We start from the raw sequence: 13,890 nt of genomic DNA, 5'->3' as shown, positions 1-13,890 counted from the left end.
AGCATGGAAACAAATGCTCTGTTTATTACCTCATTGTTGTATGTGGGAGCTTGCTGTGCACAAATTGGCTGATTTCGCTGCTCGTTGGATGCTGCCTGAACTGCTGTGCTCTTCCAGCACCACTAATCCAGTATGCAATAAAGTAATGACTACACTACAGATACTAATTCATTGTCTGCGATGTACTATAGGATGTCCTGAGGTTGTGAAAAGCACTATAAAAAAAGTCTGCTGTTCTATTTATGCTCAAATACTTTGTACATGAAGACTAGTCTCCATTATTACATATGTTTGAAAGTTCACATCCAAAACTTGGCTTTTCACCTTCAAATGCTGGCTCAACTATTCTACATTTCCATAATGTTTTGCTATTTTCCATAATTGGATTACCTGATACTTAAAAATTAAAAATTAATTTTCACTGCCTTCTATCCTACAGTTTCCTGTGGTCGAAGCAGTAAAGAGGTCCTGAGCTCTGCTTGAATGGGTGGGAATTAATTCACAAGTAATAAGTACTTGTGGGAAACAGAGCTATATCCTCTGGAAGGCATTTGAATTGCAAAGACTGCAAAACGAAAAAAAAGCCTGAACAGTGCAATATTAAACTGTGCCACAAATCTCCACCTGCAATCAACAGACATGTAGTTTAGTTAGGTTCAAAATGTTGCATCATACTCATAAAATAATTTCTTGACATCAATTAGCCAATATTCATCTCTCTTTAAATTATACAAAATTTGTAAACCAATAAGCACCCCACAAAAGCATAAATGATAAATAGTCAGAATAGTTTGAATATTTACATAAATAGGACAAGAATATTTATCAGAAATCTGTTCATTCTGAATGCTGAATGGGAGCTTGTTATTATGAAATGGAATTTTGCAGAGTTGGACCGGCTTTGGAGGCCTTGTGAAATGACCAGCAAGATACAACTCTGAGATTCCTGCTTCTATTCCTGTCACAGCCAATTTTCCCCCATTGTGTGCTAATGACGCAGGTAGTGAGTTGGCAACCTGCCCACCTGATCTGTTCTGCTCCATTGCAGGGAAGGTATCTCACACCCACTGTCATTTTTTTGTGGAATTAAACCAGTTCGCTTTCCTTCAAAGGAATCATGAAACTTAATTTGGACTTGAGAACATTTTGAAAGGTACATTAAAAAGGTCTTAGCACCCCATTCCCCTTTCACACCCCTATCATACCCTTTCCATATCCTTCATGATCCTACTGTGGCCCTCTTACCCTCTATGCCCACTTGTCCAGTTTGCACTATAGAACCAATAAGCCCCATAAAAACTTGAAATGCTCCTAATCAATATCCATTAAAAATCTGCTTTCAAAAGTTGCTGCTTTTACAATACTATAACCTCTCAAACAGAGCCATTACAATTGCCATAACAGAAGCTTTATTTCATCTCACACTGTCATAAACTTGCCCAAACAAACATGTAGAGACTGAAAGAAACAAGTAATAACTTATTATACCCTCATAAAGATGTCAGTCAATCAAAGCAAATGCTCTACTTCCACTTGTGAAACTCGACCCCAGCTAAACTAATCTCTTTGTGAGTCATATAGTTCAGTTAAACACCCTAAATAAAGCCAGTTGGAAAAAGAGATGTCTGACCAAAGGTTTCTGTTGATACAGTTTACAGATGGTCTTATTATGATGAATACTTAGCTGAGCCACAAACCACTATTAGATGAGTTTAACAAGAGTCTGTTTTCATGTGTGTTTGCTTTGATTGAGTTCCATCTTAGTGAGTTTATGGTATGTCATTCTTCCTTTTGAATTCATTCTTTCAATCTTTGCATATTTATTTGGACAAGGGTGAGTGTGGTGAAGTACTGTTACTGAACATATAATGGCTCTGCTTTTTGCCAAAGTTACAGGCTTGTAAGAGTGGTAATTTTCTGAAAGCAGATTTTTGACTTGCCAATATTCAATATTGTATATGGTTGAATGTTCATTGGAAATGTGGGAGGACTGTGGAAGGAGCATGGAGCTAACATAGGTAAGGGGAGGGGCAAAGGGGGTGAGGGCGGAACAGCTTTTTAAGAAACTGGGATAAAATCCCACAAAACAGTGGCAGGCCTTCTAACCAACTCTCCTTAACATTTGCCCACCTCCCTGGCTGCATACAAACTGCCTATGAGGAGCTTGAATGCATCCTGCCCACACCTCTGCAGAATGGAAATATGATGGGCTGGATCCCTTTTAAAAGAGAACAATCTACTGAATCAGGTGATTTGCTGGGTTGAACTTTTCACTTCGATAATTTTGCCAAGCTGGATTTTCATTGAGAAAATGAAGGACAACAATACATTTCTGCATGAGGAGAAGGTTGGCATTACCTGTCTTTCTGGACAATAACTAGCAATGTGGTGGAGTAGTCTAATTCAAAGTGAAAGAATCAGTTAGATCCAAGCTCAGATGTTAACCTCACCTGCACAGTAGGAGGTTAACATGGCATAAAACTGGGTAGAATCTAAAATAGGTATCTGGTCACAACTCTACATTTCCAATCAGTGTAGCACAGGAACAGGCCATTCGGCCTAACTGGTGCACTTTGACGTTTATACACCACATGGGCCTCTTTGGTTGTGTTACTGTTCATAAATTGACTGCTGCCTATTTGATGACAGCATCTGCATTGCAGATAGGATTCACTGATGTGAAACATTTAGAATTTGCATTGGTATTGCAACTCTTTTTGACTTAATATATGTTATCATGAGGTCCAACAGCCATCTCTCCATTATGCTCTTCCATCCTTCATGCAAGTTTTGTATTCTCATGATCACAACGTGAAAACATATCCTTTGAGTAACACCCAGAGTATATACCAAGAGGACAGCAGCTAAGATTAAGTCAAATCTGATCTGCTTAAATGAATAAGATCATAAGACTAGAAGACTTGAGCCTGCTCCACCATTCAATAGGATCTTGGCTCATCCAATATTCCTCACATCCATTTTCCTGTTTTTCCTGTAAGCCTTGATTCCCCTATTGAACAAGAATCTGTCTAGCCCAACCCTAAACATACGCAATGACTCTGTACCCTCCCCCCCCCCCCGCCCCCGCAAAGCTCTCTGTGGCAAAGCATTCCAAAGACTCAAAACCGTCAGAGAAGAAATTCCTCCTCAACTCTATTTGAAATTGGTATCTGTTTGTTCTGAGACTATGCCCTCTGGTCCTAGACTCATGAGAGGAAACATCCTTTCAGCATTTACCCTGTCAAACTTCTTAAGAATCTATATGTTTATATTGGATCACCTTGCTTTCCTCTAAACTCTAGTGAGTAGAGTTCCAATGTTTTTAGTCTTTGCACGTAAGATAATCTCTCCAGAACAGGGGTCATCCGAGTGAACCTTCTCTGAACTGCCTCCAATGAAATGATATCTTAAATAAGGGGATCAAAAACTGCATACAATATTCCAGATGTGGTCTACTTAGCACCATGTACAGTTGCAGTTAGACTTCCCTACTCATACTCGAACTCCCTCGAAATATAGACCAACATTCCATAAAACTTCCTGATAACCTACTGCACCCGTGTGCTAGCTTTCTGTGTTCAGAGCACAAGCTCCCCCCTGAAGATTGTACTGAGACTGGAATTTCCTCCCTCTCTCTACTTCTGACGGCGACATCTTCCCCACCTGGTGGCCAGGTAGAGAAACTGCAGCCGGAAAGTCCTCTATTGAAACTAGCGCTAGGCCCCGCCTCCTGGAATGTATCAGTCTCCGGTCAGGGTCACGTGCTCCGGAACACCGCTTCCGCACTGACCTGCGCCTCTCGCCTTCTCCCAGACAAAGATTTGTAGCTTGTTTGGCAACTCTCTGCGTAACAGGGAGGCGGACAGGCTGCCAGTGAGACCGGAACCAACGATTAGCACCCGGGCCATAGCTTTTCAGCCGGCTTTAAATGGTTACCAAGCCTGACAGCTCCCTCGCCCCACACCACCACATGCAGCTAGCATTGAGGCTGTCCGAGTAAATCTTTGCCCGGGATGTCTTACGAACCAAACCCATGAATCAGACGTTAACAAAACGCACCCGAGAGCTTAAGAAACCCCATCACCAAGGCATCAGAGACTTTTAAAAGCCCAGCAACTACTGACATCACCCGAGAATCTAAGGCACATTGCACTAAGTCACAAAGGCATTTTAAATCAGAGACATTGCGAAGCGTACCAAGACCAGAGTGGCTTAGTAATTATTGAATAAGTGGGATTTTCACAAGTTACCCGAAGCTTTTGGAGCTTGGGGAAACGAAACTACCTTGGACATTGTTGGGATAGGCAAGTTTGGTGGTGGATTAGTGGTGCTGGAAGAGCACAGCAGTTCAGGCAGCATCCAACGAGGTGGTGGCTGAGAGGGTAAAGTTAGGAGACCATAGGAAGGTGGCCTGTGAAATGCGATCTTGGGGAAAAAGAACACCATGCAGAAATTCAAGTCTTGTGATCCCTTGAGCTGTGTGGAGATACCAACCAAATAGACAACTATAGCTCTGCTCAATTCAACTAAGAGCAAATGTTAGAAATGCAAGTTGCCATTATCTCAAACTGGAGTTTAGAACATTAGAGAGGTGAAACACTTAGAATTAAGGGGCTTGACAAAATAAATGTTGAGAGAATGTTTCCTCTCATGGAGAGTCGAGGGCGAGTGCTGAGTTTAATCTGAAGATCCCTACTCCTTAGGCAAGGGTTCAAATTGAGGAGGTGGAGCCTTCATGGGGACCGAGTAACATGTGCGTCTAGAATAGATTGTTATCAACAACATTAACAATATTCAATGAAGTGTACAGTATAGAAAGGATAATTATTTTCAATTGGCCAAGGTCACATGATTTCCACTCCATTTTGCCTGACCAGGAAGAGTCAGAGTTAAGTTTATTCTGATGAACATTATCAAATCCAGTGACAAAAGAGAAAACTAAGTGTGGAAAATATTGCCAATTAGTAAATGGCAACATGATATACTTCATCTAAAGGATAGAGGAGCTTATGGACCAGTAAAGCATAGATATGATTGAAATATTGGCATCGAAAAATCCTCAGAGTAGTGTAATTTTGAAAAATATTCATTTGAATAATGTAATGCATCATGGTAACATTAAAATCATGTTTTTTTAAAATGACCTATGCTTAGTATTAGTCACCAGATGACTCCAATCACTGATTAACTGACCCCATAATGATATTAATAGTTGCACTGTAGGCATAGTTACAGGGAGTCACTGCCCTTTGTACATTGAATTGTGCCTAGGAGGGGGGTTATTAATAGTTAATGGTAGTCAACTGATGTTGTACTTTGTACATGATAATCACTAAAGTATGACTGGATTCTTTTAATTGAGCCAATTTAGATTGGATGAGTCAAGAGCCATGTTTAGAATCACTATGCACACATGAATGGTAACCTTGAACCAATTTCTCCTCACAGTAGGTGAGCTCTCCGCACAAGCAATTAGTATTAACATCAGTACTCTGGATGATGTGATGAATTCTTTTGTTGTTGTACGAAATTTGTGCTGTAAGCCAGCATTCTGTGAAAATGGTAATATGTGAAGAGCAGAGAATTCTGAGGGTTTGTTACATTTAACTATTCCAAAACATTATTGCTAGACAGAATTGCGTGAAACTAGAGTGGGGCCTATTGCAAGCCTTTCAATAGGTCAATCAAAACATTTCAAGGATTACTGAAGAGCTGTTTAGAAATCACAATTAATGAGAGAGAGAGAGAAATAGACTGCACGTTAGGCAGAGTTGCTGTTATCTATGTTGCAAGAGACAACTAAACTACATGGGTTTTATGTAGCTGGAGCTCAGGAAATTACTAGTGCAGTTAGCTCTGCTTATTGAGGGTTAAGGGAAATGTGAAGAGCCATGAATGGTTGAAAGAAGTCTGTAACATTAATAGTTCAGTACAGCAAAGTGGGTGGTGAAAGCCCACAGTGATATAAAACTAAGAACTGCAGAACTGAAACAAAAACCAGAATTTGCTGAGAAATTCAGCCGGTCTGGCAGCATCTGTCGGAAGGATGCTAAGTTAACATTGAATCCCGTGGCTCTTCATTAGAGCTGTTAGCAGCTAGGAAAAAAATTCAGCATGAATACCACGATTTTCTTGGCTGTAAATGTCTGATGAAGAGTCACCTGACTCAAAACATTAACTTTGCTTTCTTCCCACAGATGTGGTCAGAGTTTCTCCAGCGATTTCTGTTTTTGTTGAAAGCCCACAGGTTGTATTTGCTCAGTGTAACTTAGCTCGGTAGAGCACAGGAAACAAATACAGGGACAACAGTGGCTTGAAGTTCACTGTGAGGAGAAAGTGAGGACTGCAGATGCTGGAGATCGGAGCTGAAAATGTGTTGCTGGAAAAGCGCAGCAGGTCAGGCAGCATCCAAGGAGCAGGAGAAACGACGTTTCGGGCATGAGCCTGACCTGCGCTTTTCCAGCAACACATTTTCAGCTTTGAAGTTCACTGTGCAAAGTTAAAGTTGTGCCTGCGACCAAGTGCTGGAATCAAGTTTCCAAGAATCTAGGATATGGTTTAACAAAGGGATATAAATGTCAAAAGTTTCAGTGACTCTGTTACATGCTCTTTCCACAAGTGAACTTGCATTTCTGCCATATAAAACTAAAACCAGAACAAATTGGAGAAATTCTGTACAAATATTGACTTTTTTTTACGTCACTCGAACCCAATACTATCGTCAGTGAATAACATTAGAATTCGATCAAAAGGTACTCTTTTATATTGCAGAGGATATTGGGGTTACAAATCAGTGTCCAATGAACTGGATTTGATGTGTTCCCGCCCCCGTCGACTTTAAATGACAGCATTCTTCATTTTCACGATTTAAGAGTGTATTTCCGGGATCAGACAGGGCAAAGTCGGAGAAAGTTTAAATTTCTGCAATTTGTTTTTTGTCCGATAATTCAACGAGTGATTGTTTTATACAAATCAATTACGCTTCCGAACCTGTTTGAATTTAAAACACGTCTGAACATGTCTTTGTGACATGAGATATGTTAAAACCTTCCCAATATTGCACGGTCTTTGCAGCTTTCAAAGTAAGTTACAGCCAACACATTTGACGCTAAAACTGTCATTTTCACTTCACACAAAGAGAGCAGTCTTCCTCATCTGCAGAGTTACATCAGACTTAACCTCCGACCCCGTTCTGACAACCTTTCTATAAATATTACTAATGTTGTCCAACCAAACAGTTACCCAAGAACTTAGCAAAAACTTCTGTTAGTAAAGTGTTGAAGTAATATTTTTGAAAAAAACTTAAAATATGGTCTCCGTTTTATTTCAGAAGTATATATTACTCATAAAAAGACTTTATACACACATAGTGACTAAAGCAGTTCTGTTCTATACAATATTTGTAAATGAGGAACAAACAAACATTGGAGTCTGACTTTCCCCACAGTTCCAATAATCCAAAGGCATTTCCTACACATTACACTTTTTACATATATTTGAGGCACGGGAGGGTCTAATAACTGAACGGTCCCCCATTGTGCTTTGTCGGAAAGACTGTAACTGGTGGTCTTTCCTCACTGCGCCATCGTGGCAGCTGCTCAAAGCTTGAGTACAAACCTCAGCATGTAGTCCTGGACCTCGGAGTGTGCCAGTCTGCAACACTGGATTGAGGTCAACTCTTTACACTGGAAGAGCAACAAGATTCAGGCAGGCCAAAGAGCATCTTCCACCGAGTTGAAGGTCTTCAAGGGGCAGTTGATGTTTGAAGCAATATTTTAAGTATACTACAATAAGTAGACCAGAGGAAATCTATCATACGGTCTTCCAGGCCTTTGAGCCCAACATTGATATAACTACCCACTGTTACCCTTAATGTGTGGTACAGTTAGTAAGTTTGCAGATGACACCAAAATTGGAGGTGTAGTGGACAGCGAAGAGGGTTACCTCAGACTACAATGGGATCTGGACTAGATGGGCCAATGAGCTGAGAAGTGGCAGATGGAGTTTAATTCAGATAAATGCGAGGTGTTGTATTTTGGGAAAGCAAATCTTAGCAGAACTTATACACTTAATGGTAAGATCCTAGGGAGTGTTGCTGAACAAAGAGACCTTGGAGTGCAGGTTCATAGCTCCTTGAAATTGGAATTGCAGATAGATAGGATAGTGAAGAAGGCGTTTGGCATGCTTTCCTTTATTGGTCAGAGTATTGAATACAGGAGTTGGGAGGTAATGTTGCGGCTGTACAGGACATTGGTTAGGCCGCTGTTGGAATATTGCGTGCAATTCTGGTCTCCTTCCTATTGGAAAAATGTTGTGAAACTTGAAAGGGTTTAGAAAAGATTTACAAGGATGTTGCCAGGGTTGGAGGATGTGAGCTACAGGGAGAAGCTGAACAGGCTGGGGCTGATTTCCATGGAGCGTTGGAGGCTGTGGGGTGACCTTATAGAGGTTTACAAAATTATGAGGGACATGGATAGGATAAATAGACAAAGTCTTTTCCCTGGGTTCGGGGAGCCCAGAACTAGAGGGCATAGGTTTAGGGTGAGAGGGAAAAGATATAAAAGAGACCTAAGGGTCAGCTTTTTCACGCAGAGAACGGTACGTGTATGGAATGAGCTGCCAGAGGATGTGGTGGAGGCTGGTACAATTGCAACATTTAAGAGGCATTTGGATGGGTATATGAATAGGAAGGGTTTGGAGGGATATAGGCGAGGTGCTGGCAGGTGGGACTAGATTGGGTTGGGATGTCTGGTCGGCATGGACGGTTTGGACCGAAGAGTCTGTTTCCATGCTGTACATCTCTATGACTCGATGTTAGGTATTTGTAGTTCCCTGTAAGGTCTCCTGTAGTGACAGAAAACAATTAATTTCTTCCTCTATTGGTATTATGTACAGCAGAGAGAAGCAACTTATTGAAATGTATAATAGAAAAGATAAGCAAATTGCATGTCATGTTGCAATGAAATGTATCAATTGCTGATTTGTTCTTTGAAAATGAGAGGGACCTCAATGGGAGTGACCACATTCAACAGTAATTTGTGGTTCTCCTAAAGTGAATTTTATATCCAAAAGTTTTGAGCGGGTCTTAAGTAAAACATGCTGTTGTATTGTCATACCAACCTGATTGCAACGCATTTGATATGGTTAAACAAAATTAGGTAACAAATCTTTTCTTTCACAAGAGCACAAGCTGTAAACTGGATTTTCCAGTGTTCTCACGCTAACAGATCTTCATTGGAGACAGGAGTTCCAATCTGCTGGATCTTTGCCATAACCTTTCCACTTTCTGACAACATTACAGCCTGGGCAGTGGGGGAGGTGAGGGAAATCAGTGTGAGCTGTACAAACATTGAGATTGATTTCAAACCCTGTTTTTATCTCCTGGACCCTAATTCCTTAACTGAAAAATAAGCTAAAGCTCCAGGTTGTGGGAAAAGGGGGAATGTCATTTGGATTCCTGGCTGTGACATCAGGTTTCGGGAAAATCAGGCCTTGCGAGGGAAAGTGAGGTTGACTGAATTCAGAAGAGAATCACAGGGATCTCTGGGAGGTTGGATTTCACCAGGAGGTCAAAGCAGGTAGGCTGTGCAACATGTTTTGTTGGGGGGCACCGAGTTGATGTTGGGTTGGGGGGGGGGGTTGGTTGGTGGGAGTGGGGGGTGCTACTGAGAGAAACGAAACCTGAAAATTGCATTCAACAGTAGGGAAAGTGTTATTAAGTTATCGTTTCAGCTTTAATTTGTTGAAGATTCCCTACCATCAGGTTTACGTGTGCAAAGCTAAGCTGTGGTACCCTTTTTTGGTGATGACCATATCCATGAAGCATTAATGCAGTAAAGCTGCCACCAGGTGTCTTGGTAGTAAGATCCAGTATAAAAAATGAGAGTTGAACTATCTGAGGACAAATTCCTGTGATTGACTTTGTGGCCGTGCAGGGCACCATAATTGCTAATGGGGCTGCTGGAAAACCCATTAAACCAATCTTTATTATATAGGCTATGTTAACTGTAATGTGCAGTTTCTGCTGAATCCAAGTCATCTGATTATGTTGATATTTGTTAAAGTAAAGGTTATGAAAAGAGAATGCTTGTCCATCTGTTTCTTTCAATAGGGTTACTGGTAAACTCAGTTCTTTTAGCTTATTAGTCTCCAGAGGGGTCTTAATATATAGCATCAGTAACTTGTCTTTATTTCAGCAATGCATTCTAGTAAATTGATCACATGGCTATCAAACGTATTTCACATATAACACCTTTTAAAAGAAAGCTATAGATTTGGAGTTCTACCTTAAATATTTTGAATGGTCCACAAGAATCAGAGACTCTGATAGAATGGTAGTGATGAAAAATACTTTGATGCAAACAAAACGTATGTATGAAAGAAAGAGAAATATGTATGGATGAGAAAGGATTGTGAATATTGAGTTCTCAATTCCAGAAAGATGTCAATGTCTGTTGAGTGTCCTCAAGACTTTGGTATCATCTTCCAAACCTGTGACTTTTACCAACGAGGAGGACAACAGCAGCAGATACATGAAAATATGACCACCTGCAAGTACTCCTCCAGGCCTCACACCATACCAATTTGGGACTAGATCGTAGTTCCCTCACCTTCACTTGGTCTAACTTGCTTCCTACCATCGTAGGTGTTTTTGGACCAACAAACTGCAGTTGTTCAAGAAGAAATCTCACCGTCTCAAGGATAGTTAAGATTGGGTAATGTTGGCCCTGCTAATGATGTCCACATCTTGTGAATGAATGCAAAATGTCATTCTCAAGTATATTGGCGACCAAGTAATATATGGAAATGGGGCAGGCAGTTGAAGTTGCTGCAGTTCAGTCATAGTATTATTGAAAGATAGAACAGGCTCAAGAAGTCATATGGCCTAATCCTGCTGCTGATTCTTATGTTCTTTCCACATTCTGAGACTGGGTTTAATTGGACTGGTTCCCAATATCAGTATACTTTTCTCTGTTAAAGGGCCCTAGTAATGTAGTGGTAATGTTCCTATCACTGAGCTGGAAGGCCCAAGTGCAAGTCCCACCTGCTCCAGAGATGTGTATGACGTCTCTGAATAGATTTAGTAGAAATATCTACATATCTCTGTTAAATATTGTGATGATCAAGCTGTTTGGACAAACCTGCTCAACCTTTTCTTAATCTCCTATTTTGACTGCACCATATCTCATTTGGGATTATTTGTGTGTGAGCTGAACCACTGTTTGAACCTTATGTTTTGCAGGAATGCAACTAAAAACAAACAAACTCTAACAGAGATAACTAGATCCAGCAAGTTTGATCATCAACTACGTGGTCCATATCAATCATATGACACATTTCAGGGTTTAAGACAAACACATGGAAATACTATTGCTGATGAGGGAAAAACATAAAGAAACAAATCTGATTTCATCGGTTGAACAAATGACTGTCTCACAACTCTTATATGATAAAGTCATCGAATTTTCTACATTCAATGGACAAACATATCGTATATCATCGGCATTTGCTGACACAATTCACTACTACTATACCAGTCTACCTCATGGCTGTGCACCCGGATATTTGGAAGAAATATTTGTTTAAGAAACTGTGAGGAGTAACATCAACACCTCTGGAGCAACTATAGATAGTAAGTACCACATTGTGTTGTCAAAGTATCAAGCCCCTTTCCATGTCACAAAATGAGACACACTATATGTAACCTCAAACTCTAACTCTGAGCTGAGTTTGTGAGGTCAGATTCTCTCCATTTCAAAACAATCCTTTCCCTACCTCAGCCCATCTGTTACTGACTGTGTCTTTGTTACATCCAAACGTAGTTACTCCAATAATCTGTTGGCCACCATCCGTCCTCCACCTTCTCTCGGAGTTTACCTAAAACTCGGCTGCCCAGCTGTATCCCACACTGAGTCCAACTCGCCCCATTCTCACTTGATCCACATTGAGTGGTTTCGAACGAAAAAACCCAGCACACAAAATTATAATTTTTTTGTGTTTAAATCCTACCAAGGCTATATAACTTTCCTCAATGTGATAGCCCATCTCAAGTTCTCCATATCCCTGATTAAGTCGCAGATCTTGAACAAGTCGTTGGACGTCTCAATCTCTCCTTTGGCCTGGTGTCCATTTGTCTAGTGACTTTAAGAAGCACATTTTCTTTATGTAAGAGGAACAATGTATGTTGAACTTGTTTTTGCATGTGAATCTCTCATGGTCTTAATTATTAGTTGACTGACTGACAGAGGTTACTATTTTAACCTTGGGGTAATAAAAATAACTATTAACATGTTTTTAAAGGTAACACCACCATCATGTGGATAAAACAAGAACAGCAGTTGTTACTGATTTCATAGACTGCAAAATAAACTGCAGTACCAACTCAAATATCTATATGTATTTAAGATAGTTACATCAATAGATAGATAGATGGAAATGTTTTAAAAATATTTTTACTTCAATGTTATTGTCTTTGGAATTATCATAATAGCAAATTTATAATATTGCTATTTTATTATTTTTGCTTGCACTAGTTTATGATTCTGTCGGTTGTGCTTTTCAATGTGTTCAAAACAAATCTAATTTATGCATTGAGTAAAATGTATTAACAGAAAGTAGTGGACACTTACAGTGAAACTCATCCCTTTCATCACATTTTTTAATTCATAAAATTATGTTCAGCCAAACAGAATCAGTGACAAGGTGTCTTGTGATACAGTGATAATATCCCTGTCTCGGGACCAAAAGCTCCAAGATATAGAGTCATAGAGATTTACAGCATGGGAACAGACCCTTTGGTCCAACCCATCCATGCCGACCAGATATCCCAACCCAATCTAGTCCCACCTGCCAGCACTCGGCCCATTTCCCTCCAAACCCTTCCTATTCAAATACCCATCCAAATGCCTCTTATGATGTTCATAGAATCCCTACAGTGTGGAAGAAGACCACTCATTCCATCAAATCCACACCAACCTTCCTAAGGACATTCCACACAAACCCACTGCATCTCTATAACCCTGCATTTCCCATGGCTAATCCACCTAGCCTGCACATCCCTGGACATTATGGGGCAATGTTATGTGGCCAATCCACCTAACCTGTACATCTTTGGACTGTGGGAGGAAACCCATGCAGACACAGGGAAAATCTGCAAATTCCACACTGACAGTCACCCAAGACTGGAACTGAACCTGGGTTCCTGGTGCTGTGAGGCAGCAGTGTTAACCACTGAGCTGTCCTGGTGATGAAACATGCAATTACAAAGTAACCAACTAGCTTGATTGTCAATCTATGATTCCTTCCAACAAACCCAATGGGAGGTGGTAAGAATGGGACATACCGTCCTCTAGCTTGTCATTCTTGATGTGGAGTGGTGCCCCTCATGATGCAGCCTCTGGTGACCTGTTTCAGGGCCATAAACTCCAGTCATAGAAGTATATGTGAGCGCTTACATTATCTGTTTCAAGTACCATTTAGTGAGAGAAGTAATGTCAATGATGCAATGGTAAACATATAATGTTGCACATGTAACATAGGATTGTTTTCAGCTGATAGCCGTATCACACACAAGACAATTTGTGGATTGCACATGTTGGCAAAATATATACAGCACACAGAAAAGTGAATGGATGATCACATCTTGGGGTCATGGGTCATTGACTGATGTGTGCTGTACACCAATCTTCATATATTTTATCTGCTGGACTGGCGAATTCTCAAGCTTAATAACACAAGACTGCTACTTGAGATCTTATGCTTGGTATACTGGTTCAGTCTGGGTGGGAACACTGCACTATGAGATACATGGCTAATTCATGCACGAAGAGAGTTACTTCTATCTGTTTATGTTAGAGTTATTGTTTAAAAATATAGACAAGTTATGAACCA

At 40.5% G+C, this 13,890-nt stretch overlaps 1 protein-coding gene across 3 annotated transcripts in view; it reads right to left on the bottom strand.

The window, feature by feature from the left end:
- rnls (renalase, FAD-dependent amine oxidase) overlaps positions 1 to 3,972 on the bottom strand; it is a 163,845-nt gene extending 159,873 nt beyond the window's left edge. For all 3 annotated transcript variants that reach the window (XM_072557831.1, XM_072557832.1, XM_072557833.1), the window contains exon 1: positions 3,791 to 3,972. In XM_072557831.1, coding sequence (XP_072413932.1) covers positions 3,791 to 3,908 — 118 coding nt within the window. In that variant the 5' untranslated portion in view covers positions 3,909 to 3,972. The remainder of the gene's footprint in view (positions 1 to 3,790) is intronic.
- Positions 3,973 to 13,890: the final 9,918 nt, after the last annotated feature.

Source organism: Chiloscyllium punctatum, chromosome 38 (assembly GCF_047496795.1).
Source record: "Chiloscyllium punctatum isolate Juve2018m chromosome 38, sChiPun1.3, whole genome shotgun sequence".
Classification (NCBI taxonomy): Eukaryota; Metazoa; Chordata; class Chondrichthyes; order Orectolobiformes; family Hemiscylliidae; genus Chiloscyllium; species Chiloscyllium punctatum.
Note: the sequence above shows the minus strand (reverse complement) of the source record. Positions and strands in the feature narration are given on the sequence as shown.